The 25,236-nt window shown below is 35.2% G+C and overlaps 5 protein-coding genes and 2 long non-coding RNA genes across 9 annotated transcripts; 5 read left to right on the top strand and 2 right to left on the bottom strand.

Moving 5' to 3' along the window:
- Nucleotides 1–46: 46 nt before the first annotated feature.
- LOC103420777 (intracellular protein transport protein USO1-like) lies at nucleotides 47–4,315 on the bottom strand. Its single transcript, XM_008358817.4, has 7 exons — nucleotides 4,013–4,315; nucleotides 3,739–3,891; nucleotides 3,367–3,567; nucleotides 3,105–3,265; nucleotides 2,904–2,985; nucleotides 819–2,764; nucleotides 47–658 (listed from the first exon to the last, which is right to left on the bottom strand). Exons 2-7 carry the CDS (start codon nucleotides 3,805–3,807, stop codon nucleotides 424–426), a joined length of 2,694 nt encoding a protein of 897 aa, XP_008357039.1. The 5' UTR covers nucleotides 3,808–3,891; nucleotides 4,013–4,315; the 3' UTR covers nucleotides 47–423.
- LOC114826163 (uncharacterized) lies at nucleotides 4,292–5,547 on the top strand. Its single transcript, XR_003775054.2, has 2 exons — nucleotides 4,292–5,226; nucleotides 5,308–5,547. It is a non-coding gene; the product is annotated as an uncharacterized lncRNA (long non-coding RNA).
- Nucleotides 5,548–11,537: 5,990 nt separating this feature from the next.
- Nucleotides 11,538–15,167, top strand: LOC103439749 (transmembrane ascorbate ferrireductase 1). Its single transcript, XM_008378352.4, has 4 exons — nucleotides 11,538–11,861; nucleotides 13,950–13,998; nucleotides 14,133–14,332; nucleotides 14,636–15,167. Exons 1-4 carry the CDS (start codon nucleotides 11,718–11,720, stop codon nucleotides 14,936–14,938), a joined length of 696 nt encoding a protein of 231 aa, XP_008376574.1. The 5' UTR covers nucleotides 11,538–11,717; the 3' UTR covers nucleotides 14,939–15,167.
- A 74-nt stretch (nucleotides 15,168–15,241) lies between these two features.
- LOC103439748 (uncharacterized) lies at nucleotides 15,242–16,552 on the top strand. Its single transcript, XR_011582920.1, has 4 exons — nucleotides 15,242–15,404; nucleotides 15,727–15,808; nucleotides 15,954–16,035; nucleotides 16,239–16,552. It is a non-coding gene; the product is annotated as an uncharacterized lncRNA (long non-coding RNA).
- Nucleotides 16,553–18,616: 2,064 nt separating this feature from the next.
- LOC103439747 (remorin-like) lies at nucleotides 18,617–21,060 on the top strand. Of its 2 annotated transcripts, none has more exons than XM_070824990.1 (6): nucleotides 18,617–19,052; nucleotides 19,845–19,898; nucleotides 20,005–20,092; nucleotides 20,358–20,439; nucleotides 20,555–20,767; nucleotides 20,937–21,060. In XM_070824990.1, exons 1-5 carry the CDS (start codon nucleotides 18,836–18,838, stop codon nucleotides 20,747–20,749), a joined length of 636 nt encoding a protein of 211 aa, XP_070681091.1. In that variant the 5' UTR covers nucleotides 18,617–18,835; the 3' UTR covers nucleotides 20,750–20,767; nucleotides 20,937–21,060. The 2 variants fall into 2 exon arrangements, with proteins under 2 accessions (XP_070681091.1, XP_008376570.1); XM_008378348.4 differs by having other exon boundaries at nucleotides 20,923–21,060.
- Nucleotides 21,061–21,350: 290 nt separating this feature from the next.
- LOC103439745 (25.3 kDa vesicle transport protein SEC22-1) lies at nucleotides 21,351–22,838 on the top strand. 2 transcript variants are annotated; one of them, XM_070824989.1, is made up of 5 exons: nucleotides 21,351–21,690; nucleotides 21,802–21,962; nucleotides 22,193–22,219; nucleotides 22,318–22,391; nucleotides 22,495–22,838. In XM_070824989.1, the coding sequence occupies exons 1-5, from the start codon at nucleotides 21,500–21,502 to the stop codon at nucleotides 22,600–22,602; spliced, it is 561 nt and encodes a 186-aa protein (XP_070681090.1). In that variant the 5' UTR covers nucleotides 21,351–21,499; the 3' UTR covers nucleotides 22,603–22,838. The 2 variants fall into 2 exon arrangements, with proteins under 2 accessions (XP_070681090.1, XP_008376567.1); XM_008378345.4 differs by having other exon boundaries at nucleotides 22,076–22,219.
- On the bottom strand, nucleotides 22,793–24,666 carry LOC103439746 (MYB-like transcription factor EOBI). The gene is made up of 3 exons (XM_008378346.4): nucleotides 24,445–24,666; nucleotides 23,834–23,963; nucleotides 22,793–23,522 (listed from the first exon to the last, which is right to left on the bottom strand). The coding sequence occupies exons 1-3, from the start codon at nucleotides 24,578–24,580 to the stop codon at nucleotides 22,898–22,900; spliced, it is 891 nt and encodes a 296-aa protein (XP_008376568.1). The 5' UTR covers nucleotides 24,581–24,666; the 3' UTR covers nucleotides 22,793–22,897.
- Between the last annotated feature and the right edge of the window lie 570 nt (nucleotides 24,667–25,236).

Below are 25,236 nucleotides of genomic sequence, written 5' to 3'. Positions count from 1 at the left end.
TTGAGCATCTCGATTTTAAGATACATTGTCCATGCTAGACGTCATCTGGCAAAAAATGTTCAACAGCAAGGCTGATGCATTCTTGGCATTTACTTAAGTCTGAGACGAATAGCACGGATGAATGAGTAATGCCTGTATGATACAAATACTGTGTTAACGATAATGAAAATGGTACAATATTCATGAAATCTCAACTCATATGAATCCTGGATCTTCATCTTTTGGGGTTCAAAAGTTTGGTGATTCTGTAGTGATTCGAATTGGAGAACGATGAACAGAAGTTTATGAAAACATAATGTCTATTGCTGCACAGCCTACTTCTTAACCTTTGGACATTCTGCAGAAAGACCAAAAACCCAGCCTCTTGCTGAATGAGATCCCCATTCTCTTTTCCAAGCCCTGTTATCAAAACCTCATAGGAAGCTAGTTCTTCTTGCTGTTTTTGAGGTTACGCACAGTCATTACAAGTTGTTGCCTTTCACCTTCAACCTCTGCGAATCTGAGACTTATCTCAGAATATCTTTCTTCCATTTCCTTCAGTTCTTCTTCCATAGATTTGTTTCTTTCTTTCAGCAATGTCAATTCGGTCATCAAATCTGTATACTTATTCTCATCAATGGTGGCTTTCAACTGTTTCTCCGAGCAATCTTCTACTTTCCTGTGAAATGAAATGAAGTTAAATAAGTCGCAATCTACTTTTACTGGTGATTGTACGTGTTTGTGTTCACATTTACATGCATATTGTCATCAACATAAGAAAATCAAAAGGCCGATATGCAGATAAAATGGCATAATTTTGCTTGATAAAATGAGTGTACCTTTGTCCATTGGTATTCTTAACCATTCTCTTTGAGTTGCTGACTTTCTTTTGTACCTCAGCCTGTAATTGAGATATTTGTTTCTTCAAGCTTTCTTTTGCCAACGCTTCTTTTTTCAACGTATCCAACAACTTGCTGTGCTGGGTCTTCAGGCTTTCCACTTCGGAGTTCAGAGAAGCGATTGTCGTTTCCTTCTCATCTTTCAAAGAAATAATGTTAGTAACTTCTTCATGCGTTTTCTCTGTTTCCCGCTTTGCTGAAGCAAATCTTTTCTCCAAATTTTCCTTTTCAACACTCAGACACTGGATCAGCATCTCATTTTCTGCAATTAATTTCTTCATTTGTTCCAAATCTCCTCTCAATTTATCTTTCTCCTGTCTGGAGTTAGAATTCTCGTCTGTGAGCCTTTCTATCTCATCTTCGAGCATTTGGATTTTCATTGAGAGAGCTTCGTGCTCTTCTTCCTCTTGCCTCTTTACTTTTTCAAGTTTCTTTGATGTATTGTCTACTTCCGAAGACATCTGTTCTATACGTTTTGCTTTCACCTCAATCTGGTTGACAAGATCTTGCAATTTTACTTCAGTCTCGCCCTTAATCAGCTCTAACTCTTCATTGGCTTTCTGGAGCATCTCTTCCAGAATTCTGTTCTGCCGGCGCAGTTCATTAGCCTCTGTCATCGCTTTTGTGGCCTGCTTCTCATTTTCATCAACCTTAGACGTCATTTCCACAGAAAGCTTTCTAAATTCCTGTTGAAGGCGCTCAACCGTATCAGAATTATTGGACCTCGTCTTCTTCAATGCTTCCTCGGCTTGGATGGCCCTGTATTCCTGCTCAACTTTGGCATTCATCACTTCCTCGAGTTTATCTTCAAATCCCTTGGCCTGCATCTCGCGATCCATCTCCAAAGACTTAAGTTCACTTTCAAGCTCCTGAATGGACATCAAACATTCTGAGAATTCATGTGCTTGCTTCTCAATTGTTTCTTCTGATCTCTCTAACTGAGATTCAAGCTCTTTTATAGTAGCCATATAACCCGCTCGCTCATTTTCCATCTCTGTTCGTATTCGTTCTTGGTTTCGATCTAACTTCATAGAGATGTCATATTTTTCCTGCTTTAAAACGTCATAGTCCAAGCTGAGCTGTTTTATACGCATATCCTGCTCTTCCCTCTTCTTCTGGTGGGTGTCTATTTTGCTGAGAAGTTCTCTGATGTCAAGCTTCAACGATTCTATTTCCTGATCATCCTCGTTTTTTCTTCTTGCGGAATATGTTCCCATCCCTTTGGAATTTTTTTCAGCTTCTAACTTGCTTGAAAGATCAGATATCTGTCTATTTTTCTTTCCCAATGCATCTTCGAGATCCTTCACGACAAGGACTAACTCAGAATTTGAGTCTTGTGTCTGCGCAAGTTGCGAGCGAAGATTGGTTCTTGCTTTCTTTTCAGAACTAAGCTCTTGCTTCATTGCTTCTAATTGTGCTCTTGTATCCTCAGTCTCGGGCTGCAACGTTTTGAAAGTCTGTTTCCCATTACCACGTCCCTGCGAGGACTTAAGTTGTTCGCATTCCATTTTGAGCGCATCTCTCTCCTCTTTAAGGCAAACAATCTGTCTAGACAGATTCTGTCCTTGATTGCTCTCTTTGGCCATCTGTTTCCGAAGAGACTGCAACTCCAGCTCTGATAGGCCTGCCTGCCTCTTCAGAACAGTAATTTCGTTTCTGAGTTTCTCAACTTCTGAAACCGCTTGCACTCTTTCTGTCGGAAGCTTGTCTTCAACAATGTCGGGCGAGTCAAATAAACTTCCATCTGAAGACCAATCCAAGCTTGATTTTTGACGCACATGGGTTTTCCTTCCGTTGGCACCCGCCTGTCCATTTTGAGGCATGGAATTTGGTACTTCAGGGGGCGACAGGGAACTGCCAGCGTCCCGATGGACATACCCTTTATTCTGCAGCAACATGAAACACATCTAGTCAAGCTCCCATCCTCAGATTCATCCCAGAACTGGGACCCTTTCCCCACACTTTGATATTCATAAATTTTAGGCATTTGAGTTTACTTGATCGAAAAGAAAGTGCTATACATACCATTTCGTTCAAGCTTTGGTGGTTGCTTCCATCTACGCTGCTATGCCGCGAAAGACTTGGATCGTCACTCTCTTCGATTTCCCTGAAGATCAGATTAAATCTTATGTCTAACTTGCGCAAGCGAAGCAATACAGCGAAACAAATATCGAAACAAAGCAAAACTAGAGAAGGAATAAAGTGATAAAGAGTGTGGATTCTCACCTTTGATCACCATCTTCCCGAATCCTGTGCATTGTCACATGTAAAACCACACCAGAGTTTGCAAACTTAAGGGGCAGTGCGACGGTTAACGGTTCAGTTTCCGCCACAATATCTGCAAAATCAATTGAAGCCTCTCCGAGATACCCCGATTTCGAAGATCCCTGCAGCAAACCCCTTTGAATTACAACACTACCAATACAATCCCATCTGAACTACAAAACCAGAAAAACAAAAAAACTCCGAAAACTCGATTCTTCCATACATTTGAAACAATGAAGTGATAAATCTTCTCTTTCAGTTTTCCTGTTTTTACATCCTCAATGAGCTTCACTGACTCAAAAACTGGATTCTCCCAAATGCAGGTGCCGTCCTGAACCGCCGCTTTCCCCAGCTTCACCGTTGCCTTTCCGACGTCGTCCGGCACCAGCGACAGCATCAAAGCAGGCTTCTTCAATTTTGGCACCTGAACTAAAAACAGTCAGAAAAAAGGTCCAGGTACGAATATGACGACCCTGTTTACACACACACACACACACACACATATATATATATATAACTCCATCCAAAACAAAACCATATCGAAATAAGTGACAGGAAAGGAGATGGTTTTAGATTTTGTGTTTGAAAACGATACCTGCGTTGCTTGAAACTGCAGTTGGAAAACAGCTCTTATCTTCTTCTTCTTGCTCCATGACTTGAACATGTTTTCTGTTTTCTGAGTCCTGAGATTTCAGATCTCAGAAAAAAATTTCTGAGATCTTCAGCAAACAAAACAATGCTGCTTTGTCTGATGTTAGAAGTTAGAACAGAAGTTAGAAGCAAGCAAGGTGTTTTTCAGTCTCCCGTTTTTGAAAACGGATGAACATTCTGAAAACGACTAGAAGGCAGTGTAGCTGTGAAAATCTAACCTCTAGCTGTAAGACTAGATACTCCACCATAGAACCATTTTCGAAGACGACTCAGAAACAGATTAGTTAAAATAAATAACAATTAAATAAATAAAAATGCGATTAGAGCAACAAAATAATAAGAAGCTTCGCTGTAATGGATTTTTAATGCAATCATGTGTTTCAGGAAAAGATATCTGAATCGGATTACAGACAGCTTACTTTCTGCTTTTGTAAAGCTTAGTGCATTAGGGAAATTAAATGACGGAAATGCCCCTGCGAGGATGGCCTTCTTTCCTGTCCTTCCGGGCTCCAAATCCAATTGATATTAGGAGACCACTAATAGAGGCATTTAACTGTCGTAGCAAGGAGTCTACCTAAATAGTGAAAACTTGACTTAGAACCATAATTTTTAGGTCAAAAGTGATTTAAGGACTACCAGATTTTGATAGGTCACCTTCGAAGTATATTGATAAAGAAAATTGTGGCCCCATAACTCCTTCAGTACTCAAAAGTCCATGGAAAATACTGTTTTGGTACAGATAGGGCTGGAAAATTCTTGGGTTTGGTTGTGTTTTGGTTGGGTTGACCATAAAGAGATGTTTTAGCGAGTCATTTAAATTTAATCCGTTAAATTTATGGTGAAAATGATTGAATCCAAAATGACCCATTTTGTTACCGGGTTAATTGTTTCATTCGTTAACAAAAAATAATAATAATTAAATTGTTTGGGTGGTTCTTAGTTGGGGTTTTCATTTTTAACTTGTCAACAGATATTTAACAATTTTGTGGGCGGACTCGAAACCAACCATTAAATAATGGGTCATTAATGATTTCAATTGTTATCAACTCGGCCCGTTAAGACCCAACCTAGTTACTGATTTTAGCGGGCCCGCTGTTACCTCTATTTACAGTTAAAGAATTTTTATTAAACGCAAGTCACCGTATGATATGAATATTACATAAAAAGTAGTGTTATTTTTCACGTTTTTACCAAAATAGTGTTATTTTTCGCATAACCATCTAGTACCCGTATGATGACGTTCTGGTTTAATAACGCAATTCTACTTTTAATCTCAGTCCACATAATATACACTCTTAACTAAAATGCTATCCTAACAGTGTTACGAGTCTATCCAAGTCCTCCCTTTTTTCCCATGAGAAAAAACATCATCATCCATGGCCCTTCCAGCAATGCAAAAGTCCAAAAGGTGCGGTAAAAGTTGCTACTTCATGTAAGTGCCTTGTCGGTCGTCTTTCTCTAACACTAGCTCAATTGCTCTGTTAATAAGCTAATAATTCCTATAATAATTCAGGATGCACATGGCAAGGACTTGGATATATCGACATAGGACTCATGTGATTGTCTTTATCTTGTATTTTGTTTCGGGATGTGCTATCCACACATCCTTTGTTAATTTCTGTCCGTTGATCTTCTTCAATTCATCCGATTCGACGGCCGAAAATAAAAAATGTGTAGGAGAAGTAAAAAGGGATGTGTCGATATCACACCCCTTTCTTTTTTCTAATAAATTTGGAAACTGAAAATTGCTGAACATTATTCCATATATTCGTAGCAATGTTCTAAAAATTTCCAACTAACGCTGCCGCCTAGGCAGTAGACAACTGATTATGATTAAAAAATGACTTCTGAACCTGTTTAAGCGTCTGTTTAGATCGCGACTCTCACTTAGACAAAAAATAAATAACTTTCATTTTGTGGTTTTTTTAGTACAACGATATGTTTTATATTAAGGGGAGGTGGGAGTTCGGCTAAGCCACATAATTGGCAACCTAATTTGGTATCAAATTCGCGTCAACGAGATTCGAATCTAAGACCTCTCACCTACAAGTGAAAATGAATATCACTAGACCGTAGTACTGACTCATTTTTTTCTTTTATTTTTTCAATAAATTTAAGAGACTTGTTGAATACTTGGATAAACACTTATTGTATACTTGTTCCTCATATTTTTATTATGTTTTAATACTTCATAATATATATGTTATTTTATTTTAAAATTTATGTATCGCATACAATTAGGTTTTTTTTTTTTTGAAGTATAAGCAAAAATTTATTTATATTATATAATTTAATTAAAATATTAAAAAAAAAACTGTTTATCCCGCCTAAACTCTAAGCCCTTGCATGACTCCCAACTAGCACCACCGTCTTCTAGAACCTAAATTCATAGAATAACAGCTTCATAGTCTGTCTTTTTTATGTATCTGGTATAGACAAGGACCAGACAAATTATTTCTCTCATATAAGTTTACATTCTTCCCGACCTTAATTACAAGAAAACTACGTAACATGCTATGCAGTTCGTAGGCTAATTCTCCAAATCCAATTGGTACTATATATGGATCGACTATAAATGCTAGTTAGGTACCCATGCTTCTCAACAGAATTCAATTGAAAGCCTTACCTGCATCCGCCGAGTTGCAACCATAGCATTTCAGTCCAATGACACAACACTACTTGTTTTGAATTTCTCACTTGACGTTATGTGATTAGGTTGAGACATAGCCATTTTAGACGTCTATTTACAACTAGTCCAATTTGTCCATCAGATGTCTCTGTTTTGTTTCCCTTACTAAAAGCCTATTTGTATTTTGTGAACCACGTTCATCCACCCATCAATTCAGCACTAAATTGCTTAGGATTTGAAATGAAAAAACCACGCAGCATGTCGAATATACGTGACCATCTAGACAATTGATTTCCTTGTAGTTATCCAGTTTATTTATAATATATATATATATATATATATATATATATATATATATATATATATACATATATATATATATATATATAATTAACGGATGTCTTAGTTACTACAGACATTTCGATCTCTCTAATCATTATTATGTAATTTAATAAGTCAATAACACATAACGTACCGTAATATTACGAGCTTAAAATTCATTCCTAATGAATAAGCCACCTCCTCGTAGTGATTAGTGGTCATCTAGTTTATCCACAAATCCTTTTCATTTGATACAAAATAAACAAATACTTAATCAAATAGTCTAGTTCTTGCCTTTGCGGTGTTGTAGGATCTAATTTGAGTCATATGACTAATGCACGATGGGATCTTAGTATTTGTAACAATCTCACAGGACGTTACAGTTGCAGTAACATCGTATACGAATTCACCAATACCAATACGTCATGTTTCAATAAAAAATGACATGTGTAAACTTTTAGCACATAATATTATACTAATACACCTACAAAACAATTACATATGAGTTCTTTTTCTATTTATGTTTTATTAGAAAACCAGTTACTATTAAAAGTGGGTGGTTATATTTAAGTCCAACTAGTATGGATTACAACATAAAGTTGAAATCATTAAAGATGGAAGACATGATTGCATCTACCTGTCTCTTGAATAACTATTCTGCCAGGAATATATATAATGTTAAGATTCGGGGATACACGTTTTTTTTATATATAAAGAAGGGTGGTGAACAGTGGCAATTTGGTGTCACGGCTTCAACAAAAGTATTAGGACAAAATTGTCCCTCAATCAAAAAAATCCAAAACCAGCCAATATAATATATCAAATAATGTATGGATAATTTGATTATCATAAAATATAATATAAATATAAGTGAAAAGAGAGAAAAGAATAAAAAAAAATGAAATGATGAGTGAAAGTTGATGGTGCACACGGGGAAAGAAAAATATAATAAAAAATAAGAAAAATGATGAATGTTGTGTTCAAAACATCTTATAAGTCGCGCGTAACGTGCTTTGATTCAAAAATGTCTTTTGCACGCGGTTGTTTATTAAATATTATTTCTCTATTTTTAAACACTTAAGAGTTGCGTAGTGCCAATTATAAAAAAATAAAAAAAAGTCTCTCGCACGCGCATAATAATGTGATACAATTAGTTGTCAAATGATTTTTTTTAACAAACGATGCTATCTACACTAAGGGGGAGAGAGTGAACTTAGTCTCATAATGAGCTAGCAATCAATTGTTTATTAAATATTATTTTTTCAAATCTTAATGTAAATTCAATAAAATGTAGATGAAAATTAAAAAACTGCTTTTATTAATGTGGATTCAACTGCTTTGATTAGTTTATGGGAAGTTTTTTTTAGCATGGTCTAAAATTATTCATTTACTTCAAATATTTGATTTTCCTTTTGTCAATTTACGCATATAAATATATTTAAAACGTGTAAGTCACGTGTAGCATGACTTAATTAAAAAAAATGTATTTTGCATGCACGTGAGCGCGTGCATGAAGGTTAGTGTGTGTGTGTGTGTGTGTGTGTCTATATATAGCGATAGAATTCAGGAACACACGGTTTTTATTTGCATTTTGACATATGTTTTTATGTAGCCTATTTTATAATATATTTCAATGATTTAACGGTCTATATTTTATATCTTACTTAAAAAATTATACATACAAAAAACCCTTTTAATTTGAAACCATACAACCGTTGGATTAAATTTAATGTTTTTTTTATTTTATAGACTGTTGTATTGCATTTGTATATAAGAGGCCCTCGACATCTAAAGCAGTCCTCTTATTAAGTGAATCATTGACATTAACGTATGATTCCTTCCTATTCTTAATTACTGCTGTTCGATTCCAACGTCATTGGCACTCCAATAGGAAATGTTCTTCAGTCCTTCGGTTGGGACAGCACACCTAATCGTCTGTAGGCACGAATTAGAGGATTCTAGTATTAGGATCCTACACAAATTATGTGAGATTTCAATACAGGAGGTCCCTTACTTTGTGCCTACAACCAACTTAGTGAGTTGGTTCTCCCATCAGATATAGAAATATTCGTGTTATATAAGTTACTCTCCTTCAATACGTAGTTTGTGAGGGTCTTAGTATAAAAAAAGAAAAGACAAAAAAAACAGTTGGTGGATTCGTCATAGCAGTTCACTCTTTCAGGGGCTGTGAAGACAAACAGTGGCATTTTAGCTTATTCCTGGCCACCATCGTGTGATTCATATGCACTAATTGAACTCAAGATGTGTTATGTGGAATACGAACTTGAAATTTGTTCCCAACTATTGAGTTATCCCGTGGTGGTTAACTTTTGAGTGTCTTGGTTGAACTTACTTGTGTTTCTTTCATTGATCTCTTTTATTTTGGGCTTCCGGATTAAGTGGGGCCTAGAATTTTTAGCTCTTCTTAGCGCTGAACTGCAATCACATTCAGGCCTCAAATAAATTTGGGCTGAATGTGAGGGCTGTGAGCCTGAAAGAGTAAAGACGGCCCATGTGATAATATGTCCACTTATGAACCTGGACGGAATCAGAGCATTGTCATTGAATGGGTCCCTTCTTAATCAAAGTATGAGGTCACCAATGACTTAAGCTGCCAAGTTGTGGCAGATTAAACCTAGGGTTGAATGTATGCCAACCACGACGTGCTGAAAAATTATCTTCTTAACTTTCATGCGTAGAAAACTTTGTTTTGGGACTTAGAAAAAATCAAACTTTTAAGTATTTTGATTTCATCAGACTCCGAACAACTTCTTTCGATTTGAAAAAGACTTAAATCAGATAGTGCTACCAAATATCTTTCATTTTGCGAGTCCTAGGAATGATCGAACAAGAATATGAAATTTCAGTAATAATTCAATTATTAATAACCACGTCATATGATTTACGAAATTTAATTTCAATTTTTATTTTTTTCCAACATTAATCTAGTTGAAATTGTCATACAACTTTGAAGCAAAAGGATCAAAGACGATAGCTACACTACACCCACCATTAGGTATTTTTGCCAAACGTATATTTGTTTCTTCTTTTGACAATGATTCCATTTTTAATGATACAAGTTTTATCAAAGTTGAATATAGTTCAAGAACATGGGAATTGTTAGGAAACGACAATCACTAATATCACATTACATCTTTAAACGGAATTCATTCCTTGATTGGTTGATTGAACAACATGGAAAAACAAGGGATATCAACTAAACAAATGTTTATAATCCTAACACGTCAATGTGATTAGCTCTTAATTTAATTGTAATTTTATTTTATTTTAGAGGAAATTAGAATCCCATACCGTTTTTGTATATCATTTAGATTAAACATCTATGCCCTTTTAAAATTTGATTAAAGTGTTTTGATCAATAGCCACCTCAAGCTAAATTACATGTCATTATTATATATATATATATTAAATTAAAATAACTTTTGAATTTATCTTTTTATCTGCATGATGCACTTTTCCTTACTTAGTGTAGATATTAGTAATTAAACTATATTTTCTATTCTTTCAGATATGTTTTTTCGATCATAGTTTTTCTTTTTTGGTATGCAAACATTTAATATTATTTATTTTTCCAAATTGTTTTTTTTTTCTTCAAATAGTTGGTGATCAACATAAAAACTTTGTGTAATTTTTTCAATTTTTTTGTAAAATTATTATTTTTTTGGCTATTTTTTTAAGTATAGTTGTTGACGAATTATTATTAGGTACAACACATTACATATATATTATCTACGGGTACGTTTGAATTTACAAAAATCATTAATTGGTAAGTTTTGTATGCAATTTTGGTACGTTTGATTTGATACATATTGTTAATACTGGTACATTATTTTTACTTTGGTACGTTTTATTTTGCACACATTGTGTATTGGTACGTTTATATTATTTTCAATCCTATTTTCTCTTAACGTACTAAAAGAAAAACTTATTTCGGTACGCTTGATTTTGTGAGATTTAAAAATATTTTAAACTATTTTGGAAAGAAAATATCTTAAATCGTAGATAATTATTGCTAAGTTGTAGCATTATTGTGAAAATATATTAATCTAACCAACTTTTTTTTTTTTTTACAATTATTTCTAACGGATGAGAGTGTAATCAAAAGATTAGATTATAGGAAATTTGTTACAATATAATGTGCATATAGCACCAAAATTACGATAAAAAAAAGTTTAATCAAATCATTAAAAGGCATGAATGTTTGATCTAAAGAATTCAAAATTGATGCTTATAAATGAAAAGATTCCATTATTTTATGTTAGTGGACTTCGATTCTCTCTTATAGTTGGTAAAGGAAAATCACCATAAGATATGACTAATTATGTTGTACTATAATATAATTTATTTATTAACGTCGGATTCATCTTAAATTTGAATTCATGTTAAATCTTTACTTTATTTCATTGTGTTTGAAAAAATTGTGTGAATTTGAAAGATTTGAGTGAGATTTTTGCTTGGATTCCCATTCCGAAGATTGTAGATGTAGACAATGGAGATTATGATGATTACCTTTACCTATTTATCTTTTTCACTCGTTACTCGACACATGTATTTCACTAATAAATTAAAATTAAATTGCATAATTTATGATTGTTTAATTAACTATGTAGTTTAATTTGTTATTGAAATACACATGTCAATTGATGAGTGGGTAAGATAATAGAGAAAGGAAAAGTAAAAAAATAAGGGGTTGGTGCACATGGTTCGAAAAGTCTCCTATGGAGGAGGCCCACGTGGCATCTATCACACGAAGTTTGTGATCCCAATCCGACGGTCCAATTGGCTTGCCATAATCTGGTGGAAAAGTTAAGGAGGCAGAGACGAAGAAACCAGATAAAATCATATTGACTGAGTTCGTAGAGAGAGAGAGAGAGAGAGAGAGAGAGGGAGAGAGAGAGAGTTAAGAAGAAGAGGGAGGAGGAGGAGGAGGAGGAGGAGAGAGAGAGAAAGAGATGGCGCTAAAGGTACCGGCGCTTCCGTTGACGTTTGTGGTACACACGCTCGGAATCGTGGGCTTGGTTTTGGTGTTGGTTTGGAACATTCATTTCAGAGGCGGCTTGGCATGGGAAGCTGCCAACAAGAACCTCATCTTCAACGTACGTCTCTCTCTCTCCATTTCTGGGTTTTCTTAGGTGTAGAAATAACTTCTTAATTTGTATTGATTTTCTCTATGTGCGCCTTAATTTGACTCTATAGTTATCTGGTTCTCAAATCTCGATTGATATACCGTCTTTTGTAGCGTCAATAACAGTTCTCTAAATTTTGCGTACGTGTTTCTCTGAAACAATTTAGATAGTTATGAAAGATAGAAGGGTTTGTGCATGTCCTTAATTATATAGCATATGGCTTGGTTCTCTTCTTATCGATATGGAATTGGATACCATTCTTTTTTTTCCTTTTGTTTCCTTTTCTATTCCTCACAACCGGTATTGGCGCTGCTCCCCGATAATTTTAAGCAATTGAATACCCACCCCACCTTCTTTGACTGCTTTTTCTTTCTTTTCTTTTTTTATATTTTGAGAAACGGCAAGAGAGTCTCCAAGGCTGTATGTCTATACGTTTTCTGTCATCTTATGTTTTTAATATAATATTTTATAATATTAATTCGAGAATAAGATAATACATCATTCATAAATGTCTCATTTCGAGGAAGTTTTTTAACATTTCTTTTATATTTTTCATTGGTTAAAGTTGGGAGTTAAAAAACACTAAGGAGAAGAGTTTAGTGAAATGCTAATTAAGTTTAGTGGCAGTGTAGGACATGATTAAAGTGCAACTCTTTCTACATGTCGATCTTAATTTTGGTTGTAGTTGTAGAAACAGCTAAGCACCTTGCACAAGTTCACCTACCATTCTTACCAAAAATATGTCATGCATGGACTCGACACAGTGCTACTTTCCAATATGATTATCTTTTTCGAGTAGTTCATGTTTATATGCTATCAATCACGATATGAGTTGCATCAACAACAGTCTTATCCTATTAAATGAGATTGGTTATATAAATTCTTCGTGCTTTTGCGCTAGATTGTGAGCAAAATCTTCCGTTCACTCTAAGTACTCCAAGTATTTTTCCAAATTCTTTTAGGCCTTTCTCAGCCCTTTTACCTTAAGCATCTGTCTCAAAACCACAATACGAATTATTTTTGAAATTTGATGAGAAAACTATTTAACTTTAGGGTTTTTAGGGTAAATCATGAGAACATGTATATGGCACCTAGCTTCCATAAAATGGTTGGTGCTTGGAATTAATGGTCTAGAAATTAATAAATGTCGTGTGGACATTCTGTGGACACTCACATACTCATCAAATTTGGTGTGATATAGAGCTCAAATAATTCACGTGTCTATCTGCTTCTGGAAATATCTAAATCTTCATATCATTGGTACACGTAATTACGTATGTAACCCCCAATCTTGGATTTATCCGCAGCTTTTGACACTGGACAGTGGACACTCTTGTCTTTTTCTATTTCAATTTCATTGTGCATAAAGAATTAAAATCTTTTATTATAATTAGTTTTGGAAATAATAGTATTATTCACACACTTTTTACTTTGGACATTATGTTAATATCTATTTTTTATTTTTTCAATACATTCGATTCGAAAATTAGAAGAGTGGAGGGTAAAAAGTGTTGTGTCTAGCGCCACCCATAAAGAATTGTGTTTTATTCTTAGGTTAGATGTCACTTAGGAGAAATTTTTGATTGTGACGGGAATACAGATGATACACCACGTGTTTTTATGTAAGTGGTGAGAAATTTTACTTTTTAAGTTATTAACTTTTTAACACACATATCCCAACATTTGTATAATGACACATGATGTACCATCTCGTGTGCCTGTTACATTAAAAAATCTATCGTCACTTGGGCAGCCTGGGAGTAATGAAATAAGTCACGTGATTTGCCTCTATACGACTGGTTTTCTTCCATACAATTATTTATTTCTGGATTTACTTCATTGGATATTCGCAGGACAAAACTATAAGTTTAGGGTTTGGTGGGTCCGTTGGGTTTGGTGTGGCCATGATCGATGGTAAACAGTCTAAGTTTTGGAATAACCAACGGCCCAATACTATGGCAAAAGAAAGAAAAAATTGAATGGGCCAAAGCCCAAATTTTATTTGTTGGGTATTCGTGATGGTGAAATGATAATATTTTCTTGTATTTTCTGGTGCAGCTCCATCCTGTTCTCATGTTCCTTGGCCTAATTTTCTTGGGAGGAGAAGGTAATAAAATACTATGTGATTTTTTTACAAAATATGTTCGCAGCTTGACGATAGATCTTGCTGTAAATTTTACGTACTGAGTTTTTCACTTGGTCTGACTGTCGAACCTTCATTCGTAAAACCAAAAATTGCAGCCATTGTTAGTTACAAAGCACTGCCTTTCAGGAAAGAGGTGAAGAAAGTGATACACTTGGTTCTTCATGCCCTCGCGTTAGGTCTTGGGATCATTGGTATTTATCTTGCATTCAAGAACCATAACGAGAGTGGAATTGCCAATCTGTACAGTTTGCACTCTTGGATTGGAATCGGGGTCATTTGTCTCTATGGAATTCAGGTACGTAATCCCTAACCCCAACTACGAGGCTCACTTTCGACAATTGTCCACGCTCGTGTGAGTGGTTTTAGTCGTTAATGCAAGCATGTGAATCCTATTGAACTACGAGGCTCACTTTCGACAATTGTCCACGCTCGTGTGAGTGGTTTTAGTCGTTAATGCAAGCATGTGAATCCTATTGAACGATTCACATGCATAACGACTGATAGTCACCCACATGCGCTAACAGTTATGCTTAGACTTTAACTTGTTATTCTCTTCTCCTAATCATCTAAAATTGGACATTTTTATCCGAATATGCAGTGGATATATGGGTTTGTGACCTTCTTCTACCCCGGAGGAAGTCCTGCACTGAGGAGCGAGTCTATCCCATGGCATGTGGTGTTTGGAATCACCGTGTACTTACTAGCTGTTGGCAATGCTTCATTAGGGTTCTTAGAGAAGGTCACATTCCTCGAGAACTCGGGACTCGATAAATTTGGGACGGAGGCCTTTCTCGTCAACTTCACCGCAATCATCACAGTACTGTTCGGAGTCTTCGTTATATTCTCAGTACTTTCTGAAGCTCCTACTGTAGAAGATGACAACAGCTATTCTGCTATTTGATGATACAAGGACTGTAGCATGTGCATGGCAGCATGGGGCTTTAATCATTTTACGTGTATCTATTTATCTATACATAATAAGACTTGCGACCACTTTTTTTATCCTTAATTATTGGCATGCCCTTCTATTTATTTATTTTTATTAATTAAGAAGAGGTGGGGTGGTGTAATTTATGTGGATATAATGACAAGATTTCGAGCAATCTTAAAATTCATGTTGCATTTTATTACTTGACCATGAGCATAATAATACCATAATTATGTATTTTAATTTGTTGGGTGGATTATGGAAGACCAACGATTTTATATATATATATATATATATATATATATATATGGTGGCAAGGTAGCTCACCATTCTCACAATCAAGCAACAAGAGAGCAACTTACACTGATCAAGTGTTTAGAGAAGAGTATCAAATCTTATTACCACTTGGATTCATCAAAGGGAGTCCGGATGGCTCAAGGTATTTCTTCTGCTTTCTTAAATTTCTTAAATTTAGTTTTCAAGATCATTTTTTGCTCTTGAAAAACAATTTAGTCAGGAAGGAAGGCATTAGATACGACACACAAATTGTTAATATATTTCAACACTGAAAGATGGATAATAGAGATACTTTGGATGCGGTCCCTAGCCACTATTGTTATATGGTTGAAACGTTATTGGTTTTCAGTTTTATATCAAAGTCTCTGACATTAATACATTTATGTATAACCGTATCGGTTATAGTGTATTGGACATATTAATCTGTCACACATTTAATTGTTTAAATTTTTCTTCTTCTTCAGAGCTTTTACAAAAGAAGAAGGAAGATACTCTATCCTTCATAAAAACATGGGAGGAGAAACAAAAAACCAAAGTTGATAACAAGTATTAGCTCTCTGCTTTTTCATTTCTCATCTAATTAATCTGGATTAAGTCAAACAATATACTTATATAAGATGATTATACAATTATTTGAGATAGTATATAATTAAGTTGCTGAATTACTAAATAAACTATTGGTGATGAATAGAGCTAACAAAAGGCTGGCCATCAATGAGGAGAGAAAGAACGCAGATCAAATAGACCTGGAGGCAGAAGAGAAGAAGATTGAGGTAGTTTTTGTATTTATTTAGTTCGATCCCGTTCGAAAGTGATTCTAGGAGGGCCGGAATTTCTTATGAGGATAACCACTTGAAAAGTGTTTTTCATAAACTTAGTTAACGAAACACCTCCAAACGAGCGTTTAGATGTTTTCTTTTCTTAGTTTATCATTAATCGTTGTTAACTATGAGCTTGTGCTTGCATGATGGAGCAGACAAAAGTTGAGAAGCATAGACACAGGGAACTGGAAAAGCTGAAGAACAAAGAAGCTCACTCCGCGAAGATCATAGAAGACAGTAAGGTCAGAATTGAAGCAAAACGCAATAAAGGACATCTCAATGTTGAAAAGAAGGCTGACAAATTTCGTAACGCCAATACTTTGCCAACCAAGTGCTTTGGCATGTGCGTGGACGAATAAAGATTTCGCGTTTTCTCTTTCTCTACATGCATGTTTATTACTGTTAGTTGATTAGCAATTAAAAAATTATAAATAAATTGAGGCATACAGGGATTTACCTCACTTGAGAAGTTGAGTGTGGGATTATACAAATAATTATACTATTTTAAATATAAATAACATTAATTTGTTTTCAATCTATGTAATCGGTTTTCCATAAACTAATAGAACCAATGAAATTAAGCTACGTAAGCATTCAGAGGGACAGCACACGACTACGACATGTAGTCTTCTAATGTACAGCTCCGGACTCCAGAACAGACTACAGAGATCGACAAATTTATTTCTAGTGGAACAAGTGTTTGTTTCTGATGTCAATACGTCAACAGAAGGGTGTGGCAGTTGGTGCCTTAACGTTTTCCAACTACCAATAAGGATTGAGATTCGCTGAATCTTTTTGTTTTCAGTATGCAAATTGAGAAATTTGGATCACTAAATTTCAATTATACGGCATCCCATTCCCATTTCATTGGTCCACCTCACAAAAACTTAAAAACTTGAACAATTTGAATCTCTTTCTCTTTCTTTTGAATGGTCCGAATCTCTTGATCCACATACTCCAAACATAGAGATATAGAGTGAATCTCATTCCTGCCAACAAGACTTTGCTTTCTCTTTTGCCGAGTTGTGTTTGGAACTCAAAAAAATTTTGTGGCAAAAAAAAGTAGAGAATTTTAATGAAAAGCTTGTGGTACTGTTCATTTTAACGAAGAACCATTTTTTTACACTAAAAAGTCAAACTTGGTATTATTCACTTTACCCTTTATTTTGTTATTATCATTAAAACTCAAAGTTTTCAAGTTTTTTTCATTAGTTTTCCTAAAAAAGTATTAAGCTTATAATTTGGCCTATTTACTGCCTTAATGGATAAGCTCAACTCATTTTCTAAAGGCAAATCAAACAATTGATGATTATAGTGCATAATTGACTTATGAACGTCGCAATAACATCTAGTTGCATAAATGTTGGTCTCGGTTTCTTAGGGTTAAATAGTTGTTTATCATTTCCAATAGTTGTCAATACAACTGTAGGGATTCGCCCTAGGCCAACCTCTCTGGTCCCTTGGCCTTTGCCGTAACTTACAAGTTAGAAGTAAACTACAAACCACCCAAGGCAAAGCCATTTGTTGTAGTTTGTTTTGTCACGAGTTGTCCAGGTCCTTATGCAAATATGGAAGCTCATCATTATATTGAATTGTCGAATTCAAACGGAAAGTTATTTACTCGTAAAAACAGTTACAAGTTACACTATTCGTCATTTACTCATCTAACTTAATCTATTTTAACATCATGCATTATTGGGTGAATTTTGTTTCCATTTTTGGACAAAGGTCATAATCGTTCAATTCCTTCTAGACCAAAATGACTATTAAATTAAGTTAAATTAAATTATTTAGGAGTCACTTAACTTATATAAAACGTTTACAATTCTTGTATACATGAACTACAATAATCATATGCACGCAATGTTTAAGCAACAATTTGATTTGGATTTTTTACAATAAAACACACTACGTACCTTGTTACTCCGGCAAAAGTATAACAATGCTTAGGAAAAGCTAAGCACCAGCAATAGCTTTCTCCTTGATAATAACATCCATTTTGTTTTATTGTTTTCACAAGTTAATCTATTTCTCCATCGTGTGGATTAAACTTGTTAAATTATTAATTTTTCGATTCATGTGATAATCACATCGGCACTTAGTGTTACTAATTTAGAATAAGTATGAAAAGAAATGAAATCATTCAAAATCTTGATTTCTTTGTGCTTACAAACACCAAATCAATCAAAATTAAGAATGAGATCAGCTAAGAGAGTAGTTAATTCAACTTACATTCCTTAGTTTCCATATACCTAACTTTTCAAATTCTCTTGTTATTTCATGTTTGATAAAGTAATATCTCACACGTGTTATAATATATATGAACGAAATGAGGAAATGACTATTACTTTGTTATCTTACTAAAAAAAAATATATGCCAACTCATAATAGCCACTTGTACCTACCATCCAACTAAGCTTGTATGAGCTAGTATGAGCTAATGTGCTTTGAAATATCAGTTACCTTACTCCAACCATACAACATATACAATCCCAACTCTCTCTCTCTTTCTCTCTCACCCCCTCCGTCGCTTCTATTGTCTTCTCACTCTAAAGAATACAGTGAACTTCCCTTTGAAAACTTCGAGGTTTCTTCCACCTTCGAACCAACTTTAGCAATCAACATGGCAGAGGCACTCTCTCTCTCTCCCCCTCCGTTGCTTCTATAATCTTCTCACTGTAAAGACTACAGTGAACTTCCCTTTGAAAACTTCGAGGTTTCTTCCACTTTCGAACCAACTTTAGCAATCAACATGGCAGAGGCAGAGGAACCCAAGAAGCTAGAATCTGAGTCACCCTCGGATCCTCCACCCGCTCCGATTACGGCTCCGGCGGAGAAAGAGAAGCCGCTTGTGGAAGCTCCAAAAGACCCTGTGTCCCACAAGGACAAATCTGAAATTCCACCACCTCCTCCTCCTGAAAGCAAGGCTGAGCTTGATGAGTCCAAAGCCCTTGCTACTGTTGTTGACAGTATATTTCTCTCTCCTCTCTCTCTCTCTCTCTCTGAATCTTTTCCACTTTATTATGTTTTCTTGTTGTTTTGTTGAAGTTGATAACTTAATCTGTTTGGTAGGTGAGAAAAAGAAAATTTCAGACTATTAATATGAGTTGGGATTGCTATATGCATGCTAGTGATCATGTGTCTGTTTGTAGTTTTTAGAATCTATTTGTCTTTTTTTTCCTTTTAATGTAATTTTTCCCATGGTTGCTGACTAATTATTATTGGTTTGATTCTGCCCTGCTTCTAGTCTTGCTTTGGTTTCTCTTATTGTTCTGAATTTCTTTCTCTTTTCCCATAATTTTTCCCTGTATTTTTGTTGTAAACATCTTTTCGTTTCTATGAAATTCTCTTTGATAATCTTTTTTTTTTTTGTCAACCTGGGTCAGAATTATATTTCATATTCAGGAGTTTCATTAGATTCCAACATCTAATTGCTATGTGTTGGTTTGTCGTCGATATTTAATTTTGATTAGTTAAGCAATTGAAATTTGATTTATGATCATTTAAACGAATTGCTTTTGATTATTTCAACTGCTGTTCTGGGACTCTCGCTTCCTTAACTTATTAATTTAGCTACAAACTTACAAAATTTCCTTCTAAAATAAAAACGAAATGTTCATCAAAAGGTGTCATAAAAATCTCAACGTAAGAAAGCTCCATACTTCCATTAGATCGACCAAACTTGCCGTTGCTTTTACTTGTTATGTTCTATCCTTTGCATGTCATGTTTTGAAAGTTGCATTTTCCTTCTTCTCCCACAGAGCCTTCGGAACCTATTGCCGAAGAGAAAAGTAAGGAGGGTTCCATCAATCGCGGTGAGTGTTTAGGGTTTGATCATGAGGTCCGTTGATTCCTGCTTGTTTGTACGCATTATAATCAACTAGGTTAAACTTATCCTCCTATCATCGTTTTCTTGTTCAGATGCTGTGCTAGCAAAAGTTGCAACAGAGAAAAGGCTGTCACTTATCAGAGCATGGGAAGAAAGTGAGAAATCAAGGGCACAGAATAAGTAAGAGCTTTCTTCAGTATTGAGCCTAATTGAGTAATCATGGTGTCTGATATGTTTCTTGACAAGACGACATTCTATTCTAAACTACTATTATTTACGGGGAAGGGCATTTGGAGGTGGGGGCAATGGGGTAGGCACAGTGCCCTGGTAACCTAACCGACACCTGCATGGTGTTTCATACGTTGATAAAGAATCAAGTTTTTTTTTTTTTTTTTTTATATATCATTTGATATACTGAACTGAAAGTGTATGTGCTCGCTAACAGAGCTCAGAAGAAATTATCTGCCATCGGTTCATGGGAAAACACCAGGAAGGCAATTGTGGAGGCTGAGCTGAAAAAGATTGAGGTAACAATTATGCGCATTTCTTCGTATGATCTGCTTGGATTCCTAGACGCAAAGGTCTTGTCTTTTACTCTCTGTTTGTTTCCTGTTCCGACATTTTCACTTTGTGCATGAGCAGGAAAAATTGGAGAAGCAAAAGGCTGAGTACATGGAACAGATGAAGAACAAGATTGCTTTAATCCACAAGGCTGCAGAAGAAAAGAGGGCGGTGGTTGAAGCCAAGCGCGGGGAAGATCTTCTCAAGGCGGAGGAAGCTGCTGCAAAATACCGTGCCACAGGGAAAACTCCTAAGAAGCTCCTCGGTTGCTTTTAAGCTAAACTTAATATTAAGGTCCGATTGAGTATTTGGTTGGTTTGGAGTACATTTGTTTTTTTAGATGTGTTTGTTTCTTCTTCACATAATGGGGTCATTGTTACTTATTGTGTGTGTGTGTGTGTGTGTGTTTGTAAAAACAACTTCTGTTTCCTTATATTTTTGGTTTAAAGAACAATTTGTGCAGGAGAAAACCAAAAAGGAGCGAGCAATTTTGTGTTTCTACATATCTGCTCAATGATAGAAAAAGCCTAGCCTGTACAAACGATGTGACGATGGTAGTATAATAGTATAATAGTATCACAACCCTATCATGCACTGTCATGTGTTTTAATTTTTCAATACGAAAGTGCATAATTGGTTTGAAATACGAGACATCTCAATTGTAGTATGTTATCTTGGTGGGCGTTTTCTAATAATAAAGGTGATTGATAAGTGTTGGTAAGTGTAATCATGATGAGGCATTCCGCAACATTTGATTGTTAATATTTCATAAATTTGAGAATCATGAATGTTCAAATGTGGAATCTTGATGACAATTATTGTTCATGTGATACGCATGCATGTAACTTCAAATTTCTTCTTTTCCATTGGAAAAGGAAGTGGGGAAACGAAAAGAATATCTCCGTAGCTTCCAATTCCATGACCCCCAAGGAATAACTTGATGTCCAAGTTATTTCTTTCCATTGCCTTCCCCTCTCATCCCTCTATAAGTAAAATACCCTAACTTCCTTCCCCTACTAGCTAGATATGGTAAAGCTAACAATTGTTGGAAGGGTAAGTGATGGACTTTGTCTTGCCAAAGGACCGTCTTATATGAATGAAGAGCACGAAAACTCTTCGTTTTACAAGCAACAAGGAGAGTTCATATTCAAAGAAATCTCCAGAGGAGCCTTGCCTCCTTCCAGGATGACCATTCGTGTCGATCATCACTGCTTCAAGTATCCTTCTTCTTCTTCTTCTCTGTTTTTCAGTTTTCTTTCTTTTTCCATTTTTGAATAGACTTCATCACCACCAGGTGTTTTGTTCACTTAATCTTTGCTAAAATGTAGTTACTTGGTGGAGAAGGGAATTGCATTCATCGCGTTGTGCGAATCTTCGTATCCAAGAAAACTAGCTTTCCATTACCTTCAAGATTTGCAGAAGGAATTTGAAAAGTTCGACAGTAACCTCATTAACAAAATCACAAGACCATACTCCTTCGTCAAATTCGGTAATTCTCATCACCTCGTTATAGAATTCGATATCAACCAATCTCTAATAACTAGAAGGCAGAACCAATTATAATTTCGTCATTAATCCCACCCCAAATAAGTTCTGTCACAGATGGTGTCATTGGGAAAATTAGAAAACAATACATTGATACAAGAACACAGGTTAATCTGTCGAAGCTTAATGCTAACCGGAAACATGATTTAGACATTGCTACTGAAAATCTTTCAGAAATCATAGAGAGACGGAGACATTCAGGTAAAATTACGCTTCATATTTATCGCTGCATTCATCGTTAAGGTGTCATGGACAAATCATTTGCTTCCCTCTTTTGTTCCAAATTCTTGAATTTACAGATCTATTGGAAAGACCATTGCTTCCTCCTCCTCCTCAAGCTGTTTCATCTATTTGGTGTTCACCACTCCTCGAGGTACATTTTAACATTTACTCGAAACTCATACTTAATGGAAAGATTATGTTCTAAACGAATTAATTTCTTTGCATCATTGATCCAATGTTATTTTTTTGAGCAGGTTATTGCGTTGAAATGGACACCTATTGCCTTGATAATTGCTGTTGCCACTGTTGTTCTTTGGGTCTCCATAATCCATGCAGACAACAATTTCATGATTCTAAACTAGTTGGGGTTATCAGGAACGGATTAAGAAATTTCTAATTCATCTCGTTGAGTTGCACCGATTTGTTATTCGATCTCGCTCATGAAGGTTATGGTTTTTTTTTTTGTTGCCAAGATACACCAGTTTAGAAAGAAGAAAATAATCAAATTCTGTTTATGTTCAATTAATTCCATATGTTGAATCAGATAATCAAATTATGTAAATCCAAATGCAATTCTTTCACTGTATTTCCTTGGAAATAGACGTTCTCCCGACATTCACAAAGCAGGAAGCCTACTTGGCTTGGGGTCACCCATTTTTATTTATAAAAATACATTGCATCATTCTGCAAGTTGAAATCACTACACAAATCTACAAAATCAACAAACGCTGTTCCTGAAATCTGTTCCTCAAACTTATACTGCGAATTGATCATCTCCAAACCCGAACCATGATGATGGCTTATCCCATGATGAAAACCACTGCCAAATGTTCCCTCATTGGTCAACTCAAAACCATGTCCTAGATCATGATCTGCTTGCAGGTTATTTGAAGTGGTACTATGATCAAATCCTTCCCTCGAAACCCCAGTATCACTGATGTTGTTTGCAAAGCTCCCGCCATGAACATGGTCCAAGGAGAGCCACTCGGCAAACATAATCTTTGGTAAAGGGCTTAAGTGACAGTTCTGATCTTTGGATAAGTCATCGAATGGCGGCGGTTTTTGCAATGATTCATAACTGGGATTGATGCCGGTTGTTGACTTTTGGGGAGATGGTGAACACTCCAAGATTTCTGAGCTTGAAGTGCTTGTGTACTGGGATTTTCTTTGACCTTCCATTGTTTCGTCAGCTTTGGCCACTTGCTTCTTCAAATAAGAATGCCAATAGTTTTTTATCTCATTGTCTGTCCTTCCTGGCAAATGCTGTGCAATTTGAGACCACCTGAGGTCATAGAAAAAAAAAAAGTTAATGGAGTTATTTGCCTTAATCAGTGATATTACAAGAAGAGTGCACGGTTAATATCTGAGACGAGCAGTGTGTCATGATTTCAAAAAGACGGATCAACAATTCACTATTAATTAACACCGTTTATCCCCAACTTAGGCTTAACCACTTAAAGCACAACACGCGAAAGGTTTTATCATAAACAATCTTGGAAGAATTAGTAATTTAGTATAGTAGAACCATTCATCATGTATTAAATTATGGAGGGTCAGGATTGATGGTCAAAGCAATGTATCTTGTTCTCTTACTTGTTGCCTAACATGTGATGAAGGGTCAGGATTGTCTCCTCCTCTTGTTTGCTAAATGTCCCTCTCTTTAACCCTGGCCTTAAGTAATTTATCCACCTTAATCTGCAGCTTTTTCCATTCCTCTGCAAGTCTGCATTTAATATATTATAATTTATAAATACAGTTAGTCAAATTGAGAAAGATGCTTAAGCTTAAGCCTATCGTAAAGGAAAGTCACCATCAATCTCTTTTATTAATAGAATAATATTAGTAAAAAAATTAATAATATATCTCAAAGTTTACCCAAGATTAAATGAATAAATTACTAGGACGTCTCGAACCCGTTTGCAAGAGTGTAGACTTACTGTCTAACTGACTTAACACGCATATGTCAATTAACAGTAACCAAACAGCTAGAAATTCTTGATTATAGTATTCATCTAATTTCCTCTCCATTTTTTTTTTCAAAAAATCTCAAACGTTAGACCAATTTGCCAATAAAAGAGTACTCATTTGGGTTATACAAGTACTTCTATGAAAATATATAGCTATGATGCATTCATAAACTAATACCATGCTGGGTTGATTTAGGGGTGTGGCTGGAAAAACAAAACGGGAAATGGAAAACTCACCGGCGTTTATCGGGACGGAGCTCCAGCAGCCGTGGCCGTGTTTGAGGATGTAGTTTCGAAGCCTTAGGTCTTCTTCTGGTGACCACAATCCCTTTCTGTGTTTTGCCTTCGGCTTATCTGATGGCCTGCACCCCATGTTTCCACCAAGAACAAACTTGCAGCTTGGAGTTGGGCTGCAGAGCAATGAATGAACAGCTGGCCTCAATTTTGCTCTGGTACTTAAAGCAATGATTAGTTGAAGTCTGCTCTTTAAAACGAATTAACAAAGCATCAACCTTTTTAGTCATTTGTTTATATATTTCAAATAATAATTTAAAAAAAAAAAGTAAAATGAATAGTACTAGAATTGACTTTTTAGCGTAAAAATTTGATTTTTCGTTAAAGTGAACAATATCGGAAGTTTTTTGTTAAGGTTCCCTATTGTATATGTTCATATTCCACCATGAGGTCACATGAAGTTTCTAGGGTTTTAAGAAGTCGTTAATTGCTGTCTGGGGATACAATTTGTAAACCTAAACCTATGCAATTAACTTTAGGAAAAATTAGTATCCGGTCCCTAGTTATTAATGTTCATTATCTTATTAGTTTTCAAATTTTGATTGAAGTCTAGCATTAATGTAATAATAAATTTACATATTTATAACATATTTTTAAAATAAAAATTAGTAATTGATTCGGGATTTTAATAATCACACCTCTATTGAACTCCTAATTAATTTTCAATTCAAACATTTCTCAAATAAAAAATAAATAAATTAGAATAAGTTTGTACCCATTAGTTTTTTTATAAAA

This window comes from Malus domestica, chromosome 07 (assembly GCF_042453785.1).
Source record: "Malus domestica chromosome 07, GDT2T_hap1".
NCBI lineage: Eukaryota > Viridiplantae > Streptophyta > Magnoliopsida > Rosales > Rosaceae > Malus > Malus domestica.
This window is presented reverse-complemented; position numbering and strand designations above follow the sequence as displayed.